The sequence below is a fragment of the Vidua macroura genome, chromosome 19, assembly GCF_024509145.1.
Source record: "Vidua macroura isolate BioBank_ID:100142 chromosome 19, ASM2450914v1, whole genome shotgun sequence".
Classification (NCBI taxonomy): domain Eukaryota; kingdom Metazoa; phylum Chordata; class Aves; order Passeriformes; family Viduidae; genus Vidua; species Vidua macroura.
Genome location: NC_071589.1, coordinates 5,775,471 through 5,799,811, shown reverse-complemented (window position 1 = coordinate 5,799,811; position 24,341 = coordinate 5,775,471). Strand labels below are relative to the sequence as shown.

The 24,341-nt window shown below is 53.6% G+C and overlaps 3 protein-coding genes across 5 annotated transcripts; 1 reads left to right on the top strand and 2 right to left on the bottom strand.

The window, feature by feature from the left end:
- The first annotated feature begins 87 nt into the window (after window positions 1-87).
- MRPL27 (mitochondrial ribosomal protein L27) lies at window positions 88-3,876 on the top strand. Of its 2 annotated transcripts, none has more exons than XM_053994594.1 (4): window positions 88-166; window positions 1,606-1,728; window positions 2,453-2,520; window positions 2,952-3,876. In XM_053994594.1, exons 1-4 carry the CDS (start codon window positions 94-96, stop codon window positions 3,156-3,158), a joined length of 471 nt encoding a protein of 156 aa, XP_053850569.1. In that variant the 5' UTR covers window positions 88-93; the 3' UTR covers window positions 3,159-3,876. The 2 variants fall into 2 exon arrangements, with proteins under 2 accessions (XP_053850569.1, XP_053850570.1); XM_053994595.1 differs by having other exon boundaries at window positions 116-205.
- A 558-nt stretch (window positions 3,877-4,434) lies between these two features.
- Window positions 4,435-9,711, bottom strand: LOC128816719 (uncharacterized). Its single transcript, XM_053994593.1, has 5 exons — window positions 9,623-9,711; window positions 8,887-9,008; window positions 6,897-6,995; window positions 6,277-6,441; window positions 4,435-4,863 (listed from the first exon to the last, which is right to left on the bottom strand). The coding sequence occupies exons 1-5, from the start codon at window positions 9,708-9,710 to the stop codon at window positions 4,717-4,719; spliced, it is 621 nt and encodes a 206-aa protein (XP_053850568.1). The 5' UTR covers window position 9,711; the 3' UTR covers window positions 4,435-4,716.
- A 663-nt stretch (window positions 9,712-10,374) lies between these two features.
- XYLT2 (xylosyltransferase 2) lies at window positions 10,375-23,015 on the bottom strand. Of its 2 annotated transcripts, XM_053994787.1 has the most exons (12): window positions 22,866-22,885; window positions 21,816-21,935; window positions 17,501-17,972; window positions 16,865-17,040; window positions 16,351-16,553; window positions 15,872-15,952; window positions 15,505-15,721; window positions 14,924-15,100; window positions 13,829-14,091; window positions 13,527-13,722; window positions 12,804-13,137; window positions 10,375-12,495 (listed from the first exon to the last, which is right to left on the bottom strand). In XM_053994787.1, the coding sequence occupies exons 3-12, from the start codon at window positions 17,838-17,840 to the stop codon at window positions 12,173-12,175; spliced, it is 2,310 nt and encodes a 769-aa protein (XP_053850762.1). In that variant the 5' UTR covers window positions 17,841-17,972; window positions 21,816-21,935; window positions 22,866-22,885; the 3' UTR covers window positions 10,375-12,172. The 2 variants fall into 2 exon arrangements, with proteins under 2 accessions (XP_053850762.1, XP_053850761.1); XM_053994786.1 differs by lacking the exon at window positions 21,816-21,935 and having other exon boundaries at window positions 22,866-23,015.
- Between the last annotated feature and the right edge of the window lie 1,326 nt (window positions 23,016-24,341).

Below are 24,341 nucleotides of genomic sequence, written 5' to 3'. Positions count from 1 at the left end.
CTGGTTGGGCCGGAGGCGCATGCACTGGGCGGTGATTGGTCCGAACGCTAGCGAGGGCGCGCGCTCGGACCAATTGCCGCCCAGCGCGCGCGCATGCGCGTGGCCTTCCCAGCGGGGAGAGGCAGGGGAAGCGGAGCCATCAAGATGGCGGCGCTGGGACGGCTGTGTGAGTTAGGACCTGTGTCAGCTCATTACCCTCTGAGGGGTAGGGAGCGGCGATCTGGCCTTGGAGCGGGAGGGATGAGCTTGGGAGAAGGTGCTCCAGGGAGGTCACCCCGCGGGGTGTCGCGCCCCCGGTGGGACGTCACCACCGGTACTGCGAGGCCAAGGCTTTCGCCTTTGCCTGGAGCTGAGGCGGAGCTGTGGTGATGGGCGGGTTTGTGTATGTGAAACTGTAACTATACTTCGTCGTTGTCTAATTTCCTGTAAATCGTCAAGTCTCGGGTCATGTTCTGAAATTAATGGGGTTTTGTACCCTTTCCTCAACAGTATTTCTTAGAATTATGGACAGGTTTGTGTTGGAAGGAATCTTAAAGGTCTTCTTGTTCCAATTCCCTGCCACGGTCAGGGATGCCTTCCATTAGACCAGGTTGCAGTAAGCCCCATCCAGCCTGTGCCTGGACACTTCCAGTGGTGGGAGATTTCCAGCTCACTGAGTATCCGTGATGATTTAATTAATATAATCTAGTGGTTTTGCTCAGGTTAAGGAAACAAGATAACCACTGTTCTGCAGTAACCTGCTGCTTAACGGGCTAAGTAGAGGGATTCAGAAAAATTAGGTTTGTCTCCTAACTGCATGAGAGATGGTACTGAATAGATTTTTAAGATAATGATGACTTGGGTTGGGAGGGAACTTAAAGATCACCCAGTTCTTACCCCCTGCCATGGGAAGAGACACCTTTCACTAGATCAGGTTGTACCAAGCCCAGATTCAACCTGGCCTTAAACACTTCCCTTAAACTGGGATGATTAATGGAAAAAACTGTGCTCCAGACTCCCTTTTTGCCACTCCCAGGGCTCTGTATTCCTTCTTAGAGCCTTTAATCATAGAATTACGGAATCATTAAGGTTGGAAAAGACCTCCAATATCAGCAAGTCCAACCTTTATGCTCCTTCTGGATACTCCTCAGATTGTTTCTGGCTGGTCATAGATGTTTATATATTTTCCAGAATTGGAATCTGCTCATTTGTAAGATTTCAGGATGTAACTGCGTAAGTAAATGCCATTTGGTCAAAGGGGAAACTGAAACAAATCACAACCCATCTTTTCTCAAAGCACTGTAAGAGCAATCCACAGCAACCAATGACATCTGTGCTGCATTTTACAAGAATGAAAGAGGAATTTGTGCACATCATTTAACATGGTTGCTGAGAGTTTTATTCTTACCTGGGCAGCAGCAGCACTTGAGATGTGGCCTTTTTTCAAGGAACTTAGACCATTTTGGTCTAATTTATCTTGGAAGTACTTTTTGTTTCTCCCAGGGCTTTCCTTTGCCTTTAATTTTAAAGCCTGTCTTAACTGATACCCTTTACATCTGACAGAAGGAATTATGTATGATATGATAGTTTTTCCAGCTGATGGTGTTGTTCTTTCTCCTAACCTAGTTCTAACCACTCACCATACAAGCCTGGTTGCTGTCAGATGGGCTTCTAAGAAAAGTGGGGGCAGCTCTAAAAACCTAGGTGGCCGCAGCCCGGGGAAACGCTATGGGTTCAAAAAAGTCGAAGGTAGGTCTGAGTATTTGCATTTCATTGGGTTCTTCACAGCTTCTCTCCCCTGATATGCGTCAGTTGTTGAGTGTTTCAGAAGGAGGTGGGCAGGGCACTTTTCCAGGAGAAAGAAGGGGAGGATCAGTGAAACCTCATGATCAAGGGTTGTTGATGGGAGGCAGGGTGAGTCAGCACCCCCCCACCATGAGCCCGCTGGCTGCCAGCCAAAATTGCCTACAGAAAATGTACTTTGGTTCTAACTTTGCCTCTCCAGAGGGCCCAGGAGGAGGGAACACTGTGGGACACCTCATAACTGCACTGCACTGTCCCCCAACACTGGGTGGAAAAACTGAGCATTTCCATTGTTTACAAAGGAGAGAATTACAAAGCTTAGCAGAAGTCAAAGTGCAGATTCTTGCAGTTGAGTGCTTAATAATTACTAGCTTTGCTGATGGAAACATATCAATGTAAATGTAATAAAACAAATGCCTTCAGCAGCTAGAAAATGCCTTGTACCCTAGAAGCAATCTTTTCAGAGATTTGACTTTTTGCCATGGTCTATCCATTGCCCTTTTATTTCCTGCTAACAGCATTTTTGTTCAGATGCTTTTAACATTTGAAGTAATTTTTCCTTTGAAAATGCCTACAGAAAGCTGGGATTTGTAAGTCCTGAAATCAGTTGTGTTCTGCTAGGGCTCTGGAAGCTCTTTGTCTGCAGTCTGACTGTGTCTCTCTGTTGCAGGTGCATTTGTCCACGCAGGAAACATCTTGGCTACGCAGCGGTTGATCCGTTGGCATCCCGGCGCTCACGTAAGGCCTTTTCTCTCTCTTTGATTCTCAGAAAACAGGAGTCCCCCCAGAGTTCCACACTCACTGCCTCCTCTTTTTCAGTCTCACTCTTAATGCTCATCCATGTGTTCTGTGGTGTTAGTCATAGAGCCTGCTCAGAGCCTCACCTGTGTTCGTGGGACTCAGGGAAGGTCTGCAAGTAATTGATATCCCAGAACACTTCTGTGACCTGACTGGGCACTTGTGCTTCAAGGTGGAATGGGTGTCTCACGTCTCATACCGAGTACCATTGCAAACTGGTTGCTGGAAGCAAGTTGTGTGGTTTTATTTTAAAAAATAAAGCAACAGATGCTGTTGAAGCCAGGATATCAAACAAGGCAGACCAATGATCAGATCTGCTTTAGTTGTGGATTTCCAGCCTCTCCTTTCTAATGCTCCTCATCCTCTCCCAGGTGGGGATGGGTCGTAACAAGACACTCTATGCCCTGGAGGATGGGATTGTGAGATACACCAAAGAGGTCTATGTGCCCCCACCCCGCAGCAGCGAGAGCAGGGATGTGATCTGCCAGCTGCCAAAAGGAGCAATCCTTTATAAAACTTTTATCAGTGTTGTCCCTACCACAGAGGTAGGAAGCTTCAAACTTGTCACCATGCTGTGAACCTGCTGTGTCATGTGGGCACAGATGGAAAGGACAGACCACTACAGCTATACTGCATCTGAAGACAAGAGTGGCTCTGAAGATACCATTTTAGGACTTGGTTTTGTTCCTGAAGCGCTTGTGATCTGTGTTCAGGCACTGAGATCACCTGCTGGCATTTTTAAGGGTGTTTAATAAATGCTGTGGGGCAACTGAAGGTCTTGGCTACTCATGGAATGTGTTACCATGGTCATGTATTATCTGGAGAGCCTGGTCTTGTTGTGCCATTGGATGAATTCCCTCTACAATCACCCTTGTGTCAGTACTTGTCCTGCTAATAATTCCCTCTGTTTTTGTTCATTTTTAGTCATCACTGTTCTGTTTGTACCTTAATTCACAATACTGCAGAACAGATCCTTTTCTACATGCACCTGTGCTGTGTAACCAGAAGCTGGATTTTTCTCTCTAGCTCACTCACCTCAATGATTAACTTAAATATCTGAGTGTTTCATTTACTGGCCATGTGAGGCAAATTCACAGGTGTAACTCTTAACTAATTACTGAGATCAGGGGGCCTGGCAAGGTGCCCAAATCTGGGCTAGTATTTGAAGCCTCAGCAGCTGGAGGTGTGTGATAAAGCATTATCCAGGATACTCATCCTATTATCTTTGAGTCATTATGTGACATTTTTGAGCTTGTATTGCTTAAAATAAAGGAGCCCCAATGTGCTGTGCCCAGACTGATCTCATTTTATCTACAGATTTGTAAACAATTTGAAACATTGACTCTGCAGTAGAAAACAGGTTATCAAAAACAGTAGTGTAAGGACACTGGTGTTGACATTATTGAGACAATTCTTCTGCTCTGCAGAAGACCAAGTGAACTGGGTCAGCCAGACATGTCCACCTGTGTTTCACAGTCTTCATGTAGACCTCCAGCTGTTCAGTCCATGCATCTGTCCTTTTCCAGCCTGCAAATCCAGTCCCGTGGTTCATATTTGGGTATAACCCATGGAGCCTCTCCAGATCCGTGTATGGGCTCTGTACAGAACTGCTGTCAGTCACAGAGGCCGTTGGTGCCAGAGCACGTAGCAGTGCTCCAAAGCACATCCCTTCTGTCACTCACAGGTGAGGATTTCCACCTGGCAGGCAATACAGATACAGTAAAACACTTGATAACCTAAGAAACAGGTAAAGCAGCACAATACCACCAGTGCCTGAGGTCTGATCTTTTGTACAGCCAGCAGTGCTGCCTCTCAGAGATCTGAAATGCTGCTCCTGAGGAGCTCGGGCCTTGGCTTTGCCCTGTGCAGCTCCCAGCAGATAGACCTTTGCCTTTGGTGTTTGCCAGAGTGAGCAGATGTCCCTGGTTCCTCTGCTCAGCACAGTACCCAGCAATGGCTTTGTGGTTGTTCTTGTGCTGCAAGAGGGATGTCACTGATGGCTGGGTTGGTCTTGCCTATGTTTCAGCTGATTGTGGATCTGGGTGAAGGTTTGGCTATTCACTGTGGAGGAAAATGGTATCCCAGGCACTTCTGTTGCTGACAGCACGGAAGCAGCAGTACACTGAGGCCAAGGCCTTACACTGCAGTGTTCCGCTGAGTCTGGTAGGTGAGGGGGGCATGGAAAGGGTGTGGAACACCGTGTCTGTCCAAGGTCTCTGAGCTTATTCCTGTTCCTGAGAAAGCTGGAGGATGCCTCAGAGCATGCTCATAAGGAGGTGGCATCTATTGAAGAGAGAGGGAAGAGCATTACAGCGGATCAGAAATAACCAGGAGATTATCCCACCTCTTCTTACAGAGCAGATGGAAAGGCTCACAACTGCCACTAGACTGAAATTAACCCCCCACAGTCCCCTAGCACAGCCAGCTGTAGGCTGGGGAACACCTGGAGATGAGAGCATTAGTTTGGAACATGGCACAAACCTGCTGAGAGACTGAGAGACACATTCTCCCCTCACACTCTGTGCCAGGTTCCTGCTCTTCCCTGTTCCCCTTCAAGGGCTTGGCAGAAGGCCAGAACAAAGGTGACTTTTGTTGGGAGAGAGCTGTCATTTGTTTTCCCTTGACTAAAGAAAAATTACTGGGATTTTACACAAGTACCTACAAAGCAGGTGTTTTACCCAGGTGTTGGCAGCAAGTCTCACTACACAGAAAGAGGAACCTCTAGGCTTGTCATATTTCTTTTGGCAGAGCTGGGCTAGCTTTCTCCCCACAGGTGACAGAAAGTGGCATGACAATGTTGTGGAAGAGCTTCCAGTGCTGTTCCTCAACTACTTATCTTTGGAGCTTTACTCTCCTGTGCCCTCAATGCCCAGGTTTCATAGAAATACAGAATAGTTTGGGTTGCAAGGGACCGTAAATATCATCCAGTTCCAACCCCTGCATGGGTAGGGACACCTTCCACTATATCAAGCTGGAACTTTTCAGGCAGGTGTCATTAGATATAGTTCCAAACACTGAGTGGCAAGGGCTAACTATGTCAGGCTTTATGGTACAGCTTTAAGAGCTCAAAATCCAGGTAAATCAGTGAACTTTTAATGCTTTACTCAGAGTTTCAAAAGTTTTTGTCCTGCTTTAGACAATGAGGTCTCTGAACAGGAGCATCTCAGGATGCTGCCACAGGACCTACTTGGCAGGATGCACTCACTTTTCCCTTTTACATTGTGGGAGTGCAAATCTTAATATGGTAACAAGCAAAGCCTCCTGCTCATAAATAAGCCATAAACACTTCAAGGTAATACCAGGGGGTCTCCCCAGGAGTGTCCTGCAGGGAGATGGAAGCAAGAACCCATGAAAGCCGTAGAGATCCAAAAATAACACTCCCAGCCTGGACTTGTATGGAGCAGGTGATCTGAAGAGCCTGCCCTTTCTCTGTGGGGCTCTGCCCTGCCTCCTGGTACAGACATTTCTGCAAATGCACTGGGGGAGGGGAGATGGATCATTAACCAACACAGATGTACACCAAAGGAGCCTCCTGATACACTTCGTGCTTTCCCAGAGATAAAAGCTATCAGGGAGGCAATCACAGAGCACAGAGTACTCAGCTACCACCAACTGTGAAGCAAGACACAGATATGAACCACAGTGGTGACTGCCATGGGTTTCTGCCTGCCCCACACTGCAGGGAGGGGAGCTCACCTCCTGGGATGACTCTGCCCACAGCCCAAACCTGTCAGCAATCATCTGATGGATTTCCCGCTGGCGATCTTTCTTCCGCACGCTCTCATAGCTGGGCAGGCGGGGCTGCTCCCAGGATGGGAGCTGGTATGTGCTGGGGGGTCCGACACAGAAGAGCTCGTCTCCCTAGAAATGTCCATCCCCAGAAAAGGGTCAGTGTGATGGTGGTTCTCATCACTAGAAGTTTATGCCCTGGTGCAACCTTGAGTTAATTCAGGGTTCAAAGCTGTAGGTAGTTGTAGGCTCCTTTGAACACCCAGAGAGGATATCCACCCTCCCAGGGGACAGTTACGCCATAACCTGCGCTGCAGGATCCCAAGCCCCCAGGATCTACCACTGGCACTTCATGCACAAACACCTCAAGGCACTGTGGTATCATCTGCAATATTCCTTCCCTCCACATGCTGCTTACCCCCGGGGTTTTTACATACTGGTAGCACTTCCCAAAGTTGTGGGATAGCACCAGATGCTGCCCAGCACCTTTTGCCCCAGGCAAACTCCATAACCAGAGTCTCTCTCAAAGCCCTTGGGCACCTTTGCTATCATTCCCGCTCAGCTCCCAGCAGGGACCCTGCCATCACCTGCATGCCGGGGTTCTCAGCAGTGCTCTCCAGCCATGAGGCTCCACGCTGGGGTCCCACCAGCTGCTGGCTGCTGCTGAAGTAGGACGGGGGGTGGTCCTGGAATAAGGAGGACATGAGCAAAGCTAAAATCCCTCCCATCCTTCCCAGCAGAGAGCAGAGCTCAACCAGCTCTCATGGGACAGCAGGACCCTGGCAGAGGAAGAGTTGCTCCTTCTGCCCATGTGGCTCCTGCAGCTCTCACTGCTGGCAGCAGCCCCTGCCCATTCAGTGACACCAACAGCTCCAGCACATCTTCCCTGGCAGCACAGGGTCTGCTCCTAGGGCTGGAGCCAGCTGGAGCATAGCACAGACAGAGGGACAGTCTGGGCCCCAGGGCAGGGTTTCATTGAAAATCAGCAGAACCATCTCTTTTTGGGGTACAGCAAAAAACAACCCAAATATTCTGCTGGTGTAGATAAGAGCTCCATCAAATGCTCAGGGTTACAGAATTTCTTGGCTCCTATCTACTGACCTTGTCATTTCAGGATAATGCAGCAAGCAAATCTACAGGGCAATAGTTTTGCTGTTCCCAAGCTGTCTTGCTCCAGTTAAACTGGATTCCCTGTCAAGGTGTTGAGCAACACTGAGCAGAAATCCTGTTCACAGAGAACAGCCCCTCGAACCAGAGCCAGGCCATGGCTGTACCTTGCTCTCAGAAAACCCCATCTCTGCCAGCAGAAACCAGCCCAGAGACTCCCAGGGCAACCAGGGATGTGCAGGGAGGACTATGAGGATTTACTTTTGCTCTTAACAATCAAAGAACTATTTGTCTTGGCCCTACAGCACAACTACAAAATCTGCAGGAAAACAGCACCCAACTGTTGGTTCAATAACTCATGAGCAAAACCAGTGCAACTATTCCTGCCCAAAAGCTGCCTCACACACAACTGCTTTTCTTTTTCTGAGGGAAATACGTTATAGGTTCCCTTTCCTTACATAATTCTTTGCATCCATCTTTCCTCACAGTACTTTGCTACAGGCAAGATGCCCGCTTGAAGTTTCCACCTCAGAGTTCAGGGAGCATCCCACACTGCCTCAGAGAGCAGCTCCACAGGGCAAGGGAGCACAGCAGCAGAGCCCACTCCCAATGTGTGCCATGGGCAGGCAACAGGAAGGAAAAGAGGGAAAGGAGTGGAGACAATCAGACAAGGATACCATCAGTGCAGCCTATTTCCACTGTGATTTATGCTAGGGACTTCCCAGCCTGTGATGGACTATTAGATTTGCCTTTCATAGCACTAGTCTCTCCACCTCTTGCTAGTGAGGCTGAATGTCCACTCTTCTCCTAGGGACTGCAAAGTGGTACTTGCAGCCCGCCTCTCAAAAGCCATCCTTGCAGCCCTGGAGGCTGAGCCTTCCCCAGGCAGTCACTGCCACAAAAGCAACGCTGGCTACACACACTGCTCTTTTTCCATCAGCTTTCCTAGTTGAAAGCCAGCCCTAGGAAATTACAGATGTGAGCAAAAGGGCTTTGTGTCTCACTGCTCCTTCCCCAGGAGCTGTGTACAAGAGAGCCAGTTGTCAGGGATGTGGTGGCTTTGTCTGCCTTTGCCCTCAGCTTCCAGCTCCCCTCCCTGCTGGGCCCCTTCCTATAAAGCACAGCCCGATCCCACACATGACTGTGCAGGGGGAGGAGAACCTCCCTCCCGAGCTGTGTGGAGAGCAGGGAAGCCTGTTAGCCTGTTAGGCCTGGAGATACAACCACAATGACACAGCCAGGCAGGACTGGGTGGCTGGATGGATGGATCTCTTGGACAGAGTGGGAGCAAGGAGGTGGCAGAGCCCAGCTCTGCTTGAAGGACCCACATCCATCAACAATCCCAGCCAAGCTGCAGGACAGTAACCAGCGGTGCAGCCCCACAGACCGAGCCCAAGGGAACAGGAGCTCGGGGGACAGAGGGGGACTCGTGGGCAGGAGGAAGAGAGAAAGAACTCGGAGGACACTCACATACTGGCTGGGGGTCTGGAACAGGCGGCAGGAGCAGAGGAATTGGCAGCACATGGGGTCCCGGTGGTACAAGAGCAGCAGCAGGATAAGGATCGCCACGATGAAGACGGAGGTGGACACCGCTGCCAAGAGACGGGAGAGGCGAGAGAGCCGGTGGTTCGACGGGCCCGCGGGCCTCCTCCTGCCGCCAGCTCTAGCCCCGCGGCTGCCGCTTTGAGAAGCCCCTGAGAAGCCGATTCCACCTGCTGCCCGTCTCAAGAGCGCTAAAGCCCCTTTGTGTCCAGCATCTCTCTCCCTACCAGATGGTGAACAACCTGCAGAGCCAGGAGGGGCTCACCCCATCCTGGACCGCGGCAGCAGGGACTGCCCCGCGAGGACCAGCACTGGCACCTACCGTCTCTCGCTCGGAGCTCTCGGCTCCCTCAGCACTACGGCAGGGCGCCGGTTCGCCAGTGTTCCGGTCTCCTGGGAACGCGCGGCTCACCCCCGACCCACCCGCAGATCCGCGAAGCTCACCCGCACCGCCGGCCCCCGCCGCCGCTCCGCTCCGGCCCCAATCCCGCGAGACAGCGGGACCCCCCCGGATTAGGACCGGCTGCTGCAGCGACCTCTCCCCCGCCCGTCCGCAGGTATGCCTTATCGGCACAACCCGGGAGGCACGGGCAGAGGCCGATCCCGCCCGGCGGCCGCCCCCGCTTCGCTCCCGGCACCGCCGGAGCCCCCGCCCGCCACTCACTGGCGGCGATGACGATGGCCAGGACGTTGTTGTCCATGCTGGCGCTGGCGGTCGCTGTGTGGCCCGAGACCTCCGCTGGCTGCGCCATCCCGACCCCACCGCCGACAGCCCCGGCCCCCCGCCCGCGCCCCACAGCCCGCGAGGGGCGGGGTGGGGCGGGGCCCCGAGCGAGCGGGCTCAGCCGCGGGGTTCCCGGGACTCCCCCTTTGGACACACGTCAGGGCCAGCCCAGCTCATCCGCGGGTGCCCCGGCCTCGTGCCGCGATTAGCAGAGTCCAGCGGTGCCGGCCGAGCGGCAGCCAGGCCGCGGGTCACTGCCGGGATCAGCGGGCACGGGACAACCCCAGCGCTGCCCCGCTCCTGCAGAGGGAAAGCTGGCCGGTGCCGCAGGAGGCTCCTGGCCCCGCAGGCAGCAGGAGGTGACCGCTCATTAGCCGATTAACACCTTAATTAAGTGCCATGTCAACGCTAAGTATCTGGGTACCTTCAGGGCAGCGGCTGCCAGGGTGTAACCGGACTCAGCCCGTGGCTACGGGTCACTCCCGAGCTCTCACTCTCCAGCCATAGGCTTTGAAAATCCCAAGCTTGATTTTGGGTTACACATCAACCATCTGAGGAAAGCGACCCTGCCCCAACACCCTCACAGCCTCTGTCCCGGTGCCCAGGAGGGATTTACACTCACACCGGGTACGGCCAAACCCTCCCCACCCTCCACCCATTCCATAACGCCAGAAAAACCCGACACACCAAACTGTAGAGATAGAGATGTATTTGCGGTGATGTTGCATATTTAAGACAACTTTACATAATGGTTCTGACAGAGTTTTGGCATCCTCCCGTGTGTGGCCTTTCTCCTCCCACATTTCTCCACTGCCCCAAAGCACCCCAGGCAGAAGTGGGCGCAGGACAGGGGGGCTGAGTGCCAGCAGGTACCTGCCCTCACACACAGAGGTCTAAGTCCCCTCCGTTTTACAGTACACATTTTGCAACACCCACATCCTTAATTCTGGAGACTGGGAATGTCAGACCTGCTGGGCAGAGAGAAGTGGGACATGGGAGAAAAGTTAGGATGGCACAGATCCATGGAGACAGCAAAACCCCACCAGCTCCTGAGACCCTGCTTTGAGCAGAGGGTTGGGCCAGATGGGCTCCAGATTGTCCCAGCTCTGAAGTGTCTTCCCAGGGTGAAAACCAAACCCAGACTTCTCCAGGCAGCATCGGTCTTGGAGAGAAGAATGTTGGAGGCAGTCCCCAAGGACATCCTGGGGGCACTGCAGGGAAGGGGGATGCTTCACTGCAACCCTTCCCAAGAGGAGGTGGCACCTCTTCCCTCTGGAGCAGGGGAAGCAGAAACAGCAGAGGGAGGATGGGGCTGGCCGGACCTCATCTCGCCACTTTGCTTTTTACCCAGAGAAGCACAGCAGGTCCTGAAAGCTTCTACAGACGGGAAGAAAAGAAAAGGTCAAGGAGCTGTGGCACAGGGCAGCCCTCCAGGCACAGCTCATCCGCAGCAGGACATAGGCCCTGTGGATGATATTTTGGCAGGGGGTCAGAGCATCCTTTTGCTGAAGTGGAGACAGAAGTGGCAGGGTCTACAGCACGGCTTGTTGGACCTGAACCACACACTGAGCACTCCCTGCTCACTGTCGCACAACACACCAGGGCTCCAGACATTTGGCATAGTTGGGCAGCTGCCCCACAACCTGGGGGCAACCCTGCCCCAAGGCCAACAGGTTACAGGTCCCCAGCAGCCCTCAGCAGGAAATGGGCAAATGGCAAAACAATAATAATACTACTACTAATAATAAAAAAAAAGGATGTAAACAACGCAGCACCCTCTCCTGTAGCACCAGGACACCCAAAGGAACAAGGTATGTTACAGTCTGAGGGGAATGGAGACACAGGGACTTCCCGGCCAATGCGGGGTCTTGTCTCTATTGCACTTTGCATCGCATATATTTCTATATATGTATTTATAAAAATACAAACTAAAGGACTGGGATGCAAAGGATGAGATGTAAACCCTAGGACAGCAGCAGCTCCATGCACACAGCAGGTTTTGACCCATTCTGCTTCTGCCTATCCCCAGTCCCTCATCAGCCCACCAGGGCAGCAGCCAGCAACAAGGGCCTATCCTGCCAAATTCTAGTCCGGGGCTGGGTAGGATGCTGAGCTGGTCCAGAGCTTGCCCACCCACCAGCCATCCCTCCCCCCCACCATCACCCTTTCCTGAAGCCCCAAGGCCTGGAGTAACAAACACACAGCTTTTCCTAAGTGCCTGCCATGCCCCCCACAGGGATGGGCACTCCAGCACGCTCTCCCTGGCCAGCAAGGGCTCATTCTTGCAGAGATGGGCAAGACCCACCTCATGCCTCTCCCTCTACCCAAAATTCCCCACAGGAGAAGGGTTTCCCCTGCCTGGAGGTTCCCATTTTCTCTTCCTCGAGTGACTACGGTGCAAATGGCACAGGGTGATGTGGTCCAGAGACACCCCCAAATCAGAAACGGAGGATGCTCCCAGCTCCCAAGGCTGCTCTCTGGCTGCTCCTGCTACCTCAGCCGCCCGTCAGGTTTGACGGGCCCCAGTTCTGATTTGGGGTCTGGGGAGAGGGAGCTCCAGGAGGTTTTGCTGCAGGTCTCCAGGGAAGCGCAGGCAGAGGGGCTGCTGACACAGACGTTCGATGCGGACCAGAAGCTGCCGATGGCAGCATCCACCCAGTCCTCCAGCTCCTTGCCCGTCAGCTGTGCCTTCTGCATTGCATCCTCCTCTGCCGCCTCAGAGCGCGGCAGGTTGAGGATCCCACCCAGGCCCTGGAAGTTCTGGTCCATGTACTCATTGCGGGGAGGGCCACCATGCAGCCAGTTGCTGTCATCTGGGAAGGACAGGGAGAGAAAAGAGAGGGGATGAGCAGTACAGCAACATTCTGGCACCCTGCAGTCCTCCCCCAACTCCAGTTGGGGCACAGCACTCATCCCTTTGCAACCCCAGCTCCCCTCCAGCACAAGGAAAAGGACACTGCTGGAGGAAGGATCTAACTGACGTGGGCCAATGGGCACCAGTAGAAAACTGGCTCCAGCCTGGTCATCAGCTGCAGCCCAGGGGCCAACACAGGCAGGAAGCACTTTGGACTGCCCACAGGGATACCCTCTCATCCAGCCCTAAACTCCAGAGCATCCTCACCTTTCCTGAGAGGCTGCTTGCGGTTGAAGGTCTGAGGCACCACCAGGAACTGGTTCTCCCCCAAAGGCTCCCAGAACTGGAGGAGGCGGATGGTCCAGATGCCAGGGCGCAGGGGGTGGTTGAGGGGGGGCTTGTACTGGGTGAACTCTGCCTCAGCATCCACCGTGATGTCGTAGGAGGCAGCAATGACATAGGTGGGGTCAATCCACACCACCGTGGCCGTCAGGTTGGGGCCCCGTGACCACTTCTGCATGGCCACCGGCTCATCAAAAGGCCCCATCAAGCCTCCAAAATTGCGGAAGAGTCTTTCCTTGGGGTCCCACTCTGTGCCCACCTGGAGGGACAGGAAACACAAGCAGTGGGATACTGGGCAAGGAGACACTATCAGCTGAGGTTCTGTGTTTCACCTCCCCGAAATAGAGAGCACGTAAACCTTGGCATCCAAAGCAATGGACACTCCATGGATCACACGCCAGCACTAATTCAGCTGTGCAAGGCCTCTTGCAGCTGCAGGCACTGGATCTCACCTGCCTCCTGAAAGATCCCCTGAAGGCCTGTTCACCAACGATCAGCTCCTCACAAATAAACTAAACTCCCAAGATAAAGGTTTGTTCTCAGACACAATGGCAGCTGTATCCCTTCTGTCCCTATGGCATGAAGGTGGGGCAGAGGAGGAATGGCAGCACAGTGTGGGAAAGCCAGGGAGGAAAGTACCGCATTTACCTCTAGGTTTTGCAAGCGGTTTGCCTGCCCTCCATGACCTGACAGCTTCAGAGCTCCTTGGGGCATCATCCACACCTCCAAGGATTCTGCCCGCCCAGTTGCCAAATTTTGCACTTCCTGCATCACCAGGTAACCCTGGAAATGGTCGTCATAGAAATGTAAGTGCACACTGGAGGGGAAGCCTCGAGGCTCAAATCTGGAGATACAGACAGAGAGGTTGCACATCTGAGCATAAGCATACTTCCAGCACAAGATAAAGGCCTACATTTGGAGCCTGGGTTGAGACCACAGAAAAATCCTACCTGCAGAGCTTGTCAGCCGTGGCTGCTGGTGTGGATGAGGCTTTGTGGAGCCCCAGCCTGGAGAAGGCTGTATAGAAGGTGAGGGTGACATCAGTGAGACCACTGAGCCCATCAACACGGTCATAGACGTTTTCCCAGTAGGCCTTGAGGGCCGGGGTGTTGGTGGGGTAGCTGCCGTAGAGGTGCGTGTCCAGGATCTCTAGCACTTCCTGATTCACTGTTGACTCAAACTTGCGGGCGAAGAAAGTGGGTCTGGAGAGTTGCTGGAAGAGCACAGGCATTTCTAACAATGTTGGCTGCACCCACTCTGCCCTCCCACTCCAGCAGGATCCATCCTACCCACTTTGAAGGCACAGGCTAAGAGCAACACAGCACAGCCACCCTGAATGTGGGATCCTCTATGACAGGATCAGTGGGAGCACACCAACAGTTACTGGTAATGCAGATGGGTCCCCATCTCTCCCATCACCTCCCTGTTTCCGTGCCCAGAACCAGCCATGTGTCACCCAGCTCCTTTGCTGCAATCTCTACTCTGATGGGCTCCCACCCACCAGAGCCACTGCTGAGCCCTGCATTAGCTCTGGCCAAGTGGCACAGCCTGCAGGAACAGCATCTTGGGCTCTGCAAGCCTGGAAAACCCTAACACAATTGCTCTTTTCAGGGCTGGCTCTATCTCCCCCAGTCCTCCTGTGTTCAATCCACATCTCCATGCACTGAGAGCATGGGAGATGTTTTGTCACAAGGCATTTTGACCTGCCAAAGAAACAGCACTCTGAAGGGGTTTTACTAAAAAGGTATTTCTCTCAAGTGATACATTTGCAGGGAAAGAGCAGGAAAACAGGAGAGAAAGTCTGGGAATAGGAGCAATGCTGCAAGCAGAAGCCTGGCTGCAGGGCAGGAGAGTCAGGATAATCCCACTGCCTGTTTGCAGACATCTACACTGAGCCCCACTGGAGAACCAGATCATGCTCCAGTCTCTTGTGGGGACATGCACAGCAGCTGGCTCTGCCACCTGGAGTGCCTGCAGGACAGCTCAGAGAGAAGAGGACAGGGAGGAGAGGAAAGAGCAGGAAGAGAAAGGAGGATCTTTTTCACCTGTAGCCGAAGGAAGTCCTGGGGTTTGAAGTCATTTGGGGAGCACCCGCACCAGTCGACTATGTGTTTATATTGGCACTTACAGCCCAGCTTCCGGTTCCAGTTGGTCACTCGGAGGTTGTTATCGACCAGCGTCTCACAGGCGTGGCTGTTCTCCAGGACCGTGTGGAAGAAGGACTGTGCAAGGCAGAAAAGGGGCAGGACACCCAGTGGCATGGAGGACAGGTGGTTAATGGAGACCCCCACTCATAGAGGAGAAGGACAGACCTCAGCTGCTACTGAACAGAAACTTCCCTGTTCCCAGCAGAGGGCAACACTTAAGGGACCAGGCTTGCACCAGTCCGCATCTGGCCCAGAGGGTGACTGGACCTAAAGCTGGGTTGTATGTAAACATGACCCCTCACCTCTCTGCTCCTCTCTTCCCTCATTGATACCCAAGTCTGAAAAAGGGGAGGCACAAAACTGCCTGAGCAGAACCAGCAACACCCTTTGCAGGTGCCCAGAGCAGGGATGAAGTGGGAAAGATATGTTAAGCACAGCAGGAAGAAAAATCTGTCCTGTGGCCCACAGGCAGCACCCACCTCAGCTGGCAGGAGTGTGTAGGTGTAGAACTGGCGCAGCTGGGACACCAGCTGGTCCTCAGCATAGACCACATATTCCACAAAGCTGCGTGTCAGTGAGAACCAGTCAGAGCCCCCGTCCACCACGATGCCCTCGGGGATGTGGCGTTCACCCAATCGCCACATGTGGGAGTCACACTCATGGAACAAGCGGTCCAGGCCCTGCTTCTTGATAAACCTGGGCATGGGGATGAGGAGTTAGGAGTGTCAACCACCTTGCAATGTGCAGATGCAGAACATCCCCTCCCTGCCACAGCTGTTTCAGTTCTTTTCTGAAATCCCTCATTTTCTATTCCTCCAGTTCAGCTCTGCCTCTAGCTGAGATTACCTGGCGTTGTCTCGGCCATGTGACTTCAGGAAATTCTTATCTCGGTATTTGGACAGGAACATCACCAGTTCATCATTGGTCCTGAAGTGGAAATCAGGAATCATTAATGCTCCTGGGGTGAAGCAGCCCAGTCAACATTCATTCTGCAAGAGCCATTAGACACAAGGTACCCAAAGCTGCTGACTCAAAACCTTGTTCCACCACTGGGCAGACAAAGACACAGCCTCTCTGCTGTGTCTTGTGCTTCACATGCCTATTCTTCTGCAATACCCAGACCACAGGAAAAAACAGCTTCAGAGGTACTTGCTGGGCTTCTCTGCATACAGCCTGGCCCCAAAACATCATCACCAGTGTGTGGGTGCAATCTCCAACCCCATCTCCCTCAGCTCCCTGCTCCTCCCTGCCCCTCCTAAGGCTTCTGCAGCATCACACAGCCCCAACACCTCCAGCCCCCTCCCGTGCCCCAGTAAGACACTCACCTTGTGGGGTAATCAGTGGCACTCAGGTTGATGAAGAAGTCCCAGGGCCACTCAGACAGTTCCAGCAGGTCCTTCATGCTACGCAGGTACATCTTCAGCAAGCTGGCACCTCCCCAGATGGTCACCATGCGCCAGGGTGTCACACGGATGTTGGGGTAGTGCCGGGCCAGCTCCACAGCCTCGCGATGGAGGTAGCTGGAGCGCTGCCAGGGAACATGGTTCACCCTCAGCGAGGAGCGCATCCTCCCAGAGCCGTTTTCCTTGCCACTAGCCCAGAGTCAGCCCTTGCAGCAGCCTCCACAAGAAGAGAAGCATCAAAAAGGGCATAGGGGATAGATCCTGCTTCCGTGGGGTTGCAGAAGTAGCGGCAGAGGGTCACAGCTCCACAGCAGCGAGGACTAACCCTATCCAGCCACTTTCCTCACGCACCACCACCCGTGCCTCAGCTCTGCTCTCTCTCCCAGGGACCAATGGAGCACTGTTAGCACCCACTCCCTCACACCTTGCCACACACCTTGTCAACGTGGATGTAGAAGAAGTGCTGCTGGTGGTACACGGCCTTGATGAGCCGCTTCAGCTGGCGGATGGCCCTGCCATGCACCACCAGCATGTAGGCAATTCGCACGGGCTTGCTGGGGGGTCCCTGCTGCAGCCAGCTTTCGTCCCACTGGATCACAGGGCTGACCTTGCCTGCATGGGGAGGGAGAGGGGTATCAGCCACCCCCATTCTTGGTATCTACTACCTGGAGCTCCTGAGCAAGGCAGGGGACAGCAGGGAAGCACTCAGCCTTGGGCAAACCCCAAACTGGCTGCAGTGCCAGGGCATGGTGGCATATGCAGCCCCTTGTGTTACACTGATGGGAGGTTTTGGGAAAGGGGGTGTCCTCCTCTGGTGCCTCAAAATAGAAAATGCAGCTGGGCCTGGCTCTAACCCCTGCAGAACTGCAGAATGGGATGAACAGCCCAACTTAAGAAGGCTGGCACAACTTTGACTGGATTACAGAGGCAGTGGTAATCTGGGAATCAGTGACAGATTGAGGACGCTGTTTGCCCAGTGGGACGGTTTGATGACATAAAGCAGGTGGCCTACCAGCCTCCCTGGGATATTCCCGATGCCCAGGATGACCAGGAGCACTCCAGCAGGACTCACCTGAGAGCTGGCAGTGGCGAGGCACGAACTGGGGCATGAGGCTGCCAGCCCTGTGCAGACACACCACGTTGGCAATCTCCTGTTGGCACTGTTTGCTGCTGGCCCGGGCCAGCGCCGACAGGGCGTCTTTGCCCGTGATTTCGCACTTGGGGGTGAAGCTGTTCTCAGTGGGCTGGGGAGCCCCCTCCACGCTGCCCGTGTCACCCTGCTGGAAGACAGCCAGCTGAGCCTCCCCACGCAGCTCCGTCAGGTTCCTGTGGCTGGAGGAATCCAGCATGGCTGGCAGTCTCCATCCTGGTTTGTGCCTGGCTGTGACGGCTCTCACCACCTTGGACACCATGGCCCCGGGGCTGTCCAGCCGGCCCCGCCATCGGCCATGCTTCCGGCTGGCACTGCTCCGGCGCCCAGCAGAGCTGTCTGAGTCCTTGGAGCCATCGCTGCTCTCAGGAAACCCAGCTTTTTTCTGCCGCTCCTGTTGCAGATCATGTGGATGCAGAAGAGAGAACAGACAGCATTAACTTGGGCCTGCTTCTCCCTAGATCTGTCAGCATGCTCCTCAGAGCATCCGCTCCCAGTCCCCACAGAGCTCAATGCCACAGCATGACAGGTGCTCCAGGAGCAACTGCTGTGCAGCACAGGACATTACACATCCCCTTCACCACCCAAAACCCCAGGCTAAGATCCAACAGCAGCCCTTTGCCTATGCCCCCATCATGAGGACACCCAGACAGTCTCACTCTCTGTGGTTGGGCTGACTGCAGACTAAATGGACACAGTGGGTTGTGTCTGCACCAGCCACCCTCTGAGGTCTGCCCACCTGCAGGGACATCCCTGATGCTGGAGATGAGCACTGGGCTGTACTGGCTGGTGATGGCTATTTCATTGTGAGGTTACTGGACCAACTCTTCCCTGCCATGACCATGCTGTGAGCACAAGCCCAGCACAGCCAGAGTCCCAGGTGGCCACAGCTGTACTCTCTGGGCTGAAAGCACTGGACAGGAATAGACCTAGGCCCTGCCCATGCTCCCCCTCCCTGGACCCTGGCTCCCCATGGTGGGATGGGGCAGGCACTGCCATCACCACCTTCCCTAGAAATCCAGTCACAAATCCTCCTGTGGACCCAAGCAGATGTGTCAAGGGAACACTTAATTACACTTTGTTACCTCTGCTAGGCTGGCTGAACAGCAGAGATAGTCAGCCTTGGGGAGAGCAAGGAGCTGGAAAGTTTGGGTGCCACTCTCATGGGAAAGAGCTTTCCCAGTGAGTGTACCCGTGACGTCGGGCCATGTGCCCCAGCCCACCGCAGGCACTCCTGGATGACAGGTAGGCAGCTGCCTGCTCCAGCCCAGCCTCCCAGGGCTGTCTCACAGCACTCCTGAACTCTGACTGCCCAGTGGCTGTGCCAGGCACCACAGGAAGCTGTAAGGATCAACCAGGAGTATTCCTGAGCATTAGCATCTCATAAGGATGGACAGATGCCTCACAAGGACAGCAGGACTGAACTATCCCCTGGCACAAGACTCCCCTGAGAGTGTAGCTGCTGGGAAGGTCACAGCCAGGAGAAAGCACAGAGTGAAAAGGCTGGAAAGCATTTGATGTGATCTGCCCATTTCAGAGTCCCCAGACTAACCATGTTGTGCTGGCATAGCCATGGCCAAACCACTGCTTAAATCCCAAAGGGTTGGTTCGGCAGGGATCAGCCAAGCCTGCTTCCACCCAGACAGGTGTCACAGGCAGCCCAAGACAGGCAGTGAACCCTTCATTAGTCACCATGCAGGACCATCTGTTCCAGAGCTATAAACCTGTTTTTCCCACAGAGCATCACAAGAGAAGGCAGCTGGAAGGCCACAAGTGAGGAGAGAGTATCTTCCATGTTCCTACAAGAAGAGACTTGCTGATCCCACTCACATCCTGCATTCCCCACCTGACTCTGGGGACACCCCCTATTTGATGCCTACCTGTGGTTACAGTCCTGCTCATCCCTCTGGAAGAAGCCCTGTTCCCAGCTCAGGAGCATGCCTAGCTGCCTTTCCCAGTAGGGAAGTTGTTAGAAGCATTGACAGCCCTTCTGGAGCTGCCAGCCAAGGAACTCAAGGCTTTCTAATTACTGCACCACAGCAGAGTGATCCCTCTACCCCAGCCTGGCAGGGAATGGCTCTGGCCATATTGTTCTGCTGTATTTAAGACCTGTGTGGGACAGCCAGTGAGGCTCCCCGTCCCTTCCTTCTGACACACAGATGACTCCAGGCACCAGCCAGCGCTCACTTAGAGTCACAGAATCATTTAGGTTAGAAAGACTTGCTAAGATCACCCAACTGTTAAATCCCTGTCAAGGCCACCACTAAAACATGTCCCCAGGCACCACATCTACACATCTTTTAGATACTTCCAGAGTCTGTGACTCCACCAGCTCCTCATCCAGCCTGTTCAAGGGCTTTACAGCCCTTTTGGTGACTAAGTTTTCGCTAAAATCCAACCTAAACCGCCCCTGGTATAACTTGCAGCCATTTCTTCTTGTCCTGTTGCTTGTTACCGGAGAGACTTGTCCTGTTCTGCCTCCCCCAAAGCAAGACTGCCACCCCAGAGTGAAACAGTGCCATGGGTCACGTATCTACCTGCACGCCATCCCCTGCACAGGTCCCACTGTGCCACTGGGAAGAGTAGAGCTAACAGCATCTAGTTTCTGCAGGATTCCCTCTCTGGCTGTCTGACTATGGTTTCTGCCATATACCAGCACTTATCAGGCAAAACCAGCACCAAAATGTTCCAAAGTAATCAGAGGAATCCCGAGTTAAAATGGCTGGAGTAAGTCCTATAAAAACAAACTCTTTGGCAGGAAAAGTAACTGTCAAGGAATCTCTTCTCCAGAAGAAAAGATGCTTCAGAGGAAGCTTCTCTTGTGGCCACAGCACACAGAGGACACCAACACACAAGCCCCAGAGAGGTGCCACCTCCTGCCTGGACAGACAAAGACAGGAGACCAAGTGGCTAAAACACTGCAGTGACAGATCCTCTTCTCCACCCACAAGGAAACTTTGTGGTTTGAGTTTTACTGGTGCCAGCTCCACCATGGACTAAGAGCTTGAGGAAGCTGATGTGCTCATTCAGGAGCTGTGGGTGTCACAATGACAGAGGCAGGATCGCTCTGGTCTTTCAGGATCCCACTTGTGTGGGGAGAAACTCATGCTGACCACAGCAGGAATGGGAATTTCCTCTCCCATCCATCAATCTGGATAGGGATTGTGTTATTTGATCCTGGTGGAACAAGATTAATTTGGTTTCCAGGAGGAAAAACAGTGCCGACTTGGGCAGATGGAGACAGATCCAAATACTCCTGGTCTGCACTCCATAAAGCATCTGCTTGGTAAACAGAGGGCGCCTTTCAGGACCCCAAAATAGGGCTTGGGAAGAGAACTGATAGATCCAAGAGGCACAGCCAGCTCCACAGCACTTCTAGGACTCCAGTGTCTCTTTCTTTCTCCACAGCCAGTCACAGCCCACTCACAGTGGGGATGAGCTGTGTCCATTAGCGGGAAGGAGCTATTTACAATGGCAATTAAGAAATCCCAAACTTCCATGAATCCTTTCAGGCCTGCAAGGCCAGACTCTGCTGGGACTGTTCCTCTATTAGGGAAATGCCATTAGGGAAATGGTGTCTCCTCTAGGTCTGGCCAAAATCAGATAGCAGGACAGCACAGAAACCAAGAGATTTGCATTTTATAAGAATTAAAGGTTAACTGGACTTTTCCCAGCTGGCTAATGGGTTCAGGCTGTCCATGAAGTTAAGTATGATTCTTCTCTTCTCCAAAGAGGATCTGCTGGTGGTGAACCAACTCCTCTCCAGGAAAGGGGACCCATGGCCAAACCTCTTCAGCTGCCCAGCTCAGTTTTGGGATGAGACATGGGGAAGCCAGACAAGGACCAAGGCACAATGAACCAACCCAGGAGGCTGTGAAGGGCAGGAGCAGAGAACAGCGGACAAACAGCGCAGGATGGTACAGAGGGAAAGAGAAGCCAGGATGGGTGAAGTAATTTGATCAAGGTCACAGAACAGGCAGAGGAGCAGCTGGGCACTCCTTGGTGCCAGACCAGTCTGCTCTCACACTTCCAGTGCCTCCAGATCACGGTCCTCTCCTTGCCATATTCATTCCCTGGTGCTGTGTTGGTGATGGGTGTATGGCAGCACACGAGGGTGCTCATGGCTATTCCCCGTGGCCCAGGGGGAGGCCCAAGGCTGAGAATTCACCTGCTGAATGAGTGGTGTCACTCTAGAGACTTTCCCCACTGCAATGGGCTGCCCCGTTCCCCTTCTCACCTCTTTGCTCTCAAGGAAAGTCTTCTAGACCTGCTGACCATGGGATCACCCTCCACACCAGGGAGGCAATACGAGGCTTCAGCCACTGGTCCACACAGACATAGCAGACCTGGACACAGTCTGAGCAGTTCCCAACAAATAAACAAATCCAAATTAACAACCCACAGCTGGGAGCTTTGTTTGAAGGTGGCAGCAATGTGCTTCATCAGCCTGGGTCCTCTTCAATACCTTCTCTGTGTCTGACCTTGGGCAAACTCCTTCACCAGACCATGCCTCAGTTTCCCCACAATCACAAGAAAGAAGTGATGCATTTGGCCTTAGTAGGGTGTTCTAGTATAAAGACATCAGCGACTCCAAAAGGTCCTTGTACTCTCCCACTTCACAGGAATACCTCTCACCAGAACAGCTACACAGGAGCTGACACAAACCTGCCAGCTCTCTGAACTCCATGTTTTTTGGTTTGGGTGTCCCTGACCCCAGTTTCCCACAACATCCCCCAAACCGCAAGATCCCCATCAAGCCCCTCACAAGCCCCACTCTATGCCAGACCCAAAACAAACCCCCTGGGCCACAAGCTCTCCTCAGGTGCTGTGACCCTGCACCGCTGCAGCCAGAAGCCCCCCAGGAAACATCCCGCTGCCCACCCCACCAGCAACACCTTCAGCAGCCTGAGGCTGCAGGGCCCTCCACCCCAGGAACCCTATCCTGGGTCTGGGCCTTGCCAACCCCACAGTGCCCACCCCTTTATCCCCGCCCCAGCTCCTGAGCAAGGGGACATTCGCTACCCCCAGGGCACTGTCCATGCCAAGGGCTCCCCCACGAAAGCCCCCTTCCAGCACCCACCGCCCTCCCATGACCCCTCAGGCCCTCAGCCCACCTCGAGCCCCCCAGGCCTCCCCGGTCTCCCGCGTCATCCTCAGCCCCTTCAACGGCCCCCTCAGCCCTTTTATGGCCCTCCTTCAGCACGGCCCCCACACCCTCCACCGCCCCTCCCTCCCCTCACCGTCCACCCGGCAGACCCCGGCCGCCCCCCTCCCTCCCGCGGCACACCTCGGCCAGGCCCTCCTCATCAAGGCCAGCGGAGCTCCAGAGGACGAGTCCCTGGAGCAGAAGGATGGCGAGAGCCGTAGCGGCCGCTAGCCGGTACCGCCGCACCAGCTTCCGCGCCCGCCCGCCGGTCGCCATCGCCCCGCTGGCCACCATGGCCCGACGCGCCGCCGCCACCGCCGCGCATGCGCGCGCACGGAGGAGGCGGGGCTAGGGCGGGGATGTGGGCGGAGACAGACGGCGGGGACGGGACCTGTGAGTGAATGTGAGCGTGTAAGTAGAGTTAATGAATGTGAGTGAATTAATGTCAGTAAATGTGAGAGTGAATGAATGTGAGTGTGAGCGAATGAACGTGAGTATGTAAGTAAATGCGATTGTTAATGAATGTGAATGAATGAGTGTGAATGAATGTGTGAGCATGTTAGTAAATGAATGAATGCATGTGGGTGTGAGTGGATGTGTGAGTAAATGAATGTGTGAGTGTGTCAATGAATGTGTGAGTATGTGAATGAATTTGAGTGTGAGCATGTAAGTAAATGTGAGTGTGAATGAATGTGAGACAATGTGAGTGTGAATGAGTGTGAGTGAATATGAGTGAATGTGTGGGGGACTGTGAGGGATGTGAGTGTGCACTGGGGTGCACATATGGTTGTGTGTGGCCATCTGTGCACTGCTGTGTGTGCCTGCGCCAATGGTGTCAACCCCCCTGTGATGGCAGGGACACCTTCCACTACCCCAGGTTCCTCCAAGCCCTGTCCAACCTGGCCTTGGACACTTCCAGGGATGGGGCAGCCACAGATTTCTGAACACCCTGTACCAGCGCTTCCCACCCTCCCAGAGAACAATTCTCAATATCCCATCTAACCCTACCCTCTGGCACTGTGAAACCATTCCCCTTGTCCTGGCACTCTAGGCCCTTGTTCTAAGTCACCCTCCAGCTCTCTTGGACCCCCTTTAGGCACTGAGGGGCCTTTAGGGGCTCTGAGGTCTCCTTGGAGCCTTCTCTTCTCCAGGCTGAACACATCCAGCTCTCTCATCCTTTCCCCTGTGAAAGCTACTGGAGGGGACAAGTATTTCAGCAGAGGAAATAGGAAACAGTGGCTGGGTGGCGATAGCATCCTGGGAGTTCCATGACCTCCTGTGAGCTTTGTGGGCAGCTTTTGCCGATAAACCTGAGGGAACACTGCAGCCTCAATGCTCCTGAGGGTTTTAAGAGGAAGAGCTTTTGATAATGGGACACTCCCCAGGCTGCAGAAGGACTCTGAGCAGCCTGATGAGCTCTAGGAGGGCTTCCCCTTTGATAGGAGCAATTTAGTCCACACCTCAAGAGCTGAGAGTTGCAAGATTGCCTCAGCATCTCCACACCAGCAGGAAAAGGCTCCCTACCTAGAATTCTTTAGGCTGCAAAAGACCCCTAAGAAGATCACGACCATCCACTAACCCAGCACCACCAAGGCCACCACTAAACTATATCCCCAA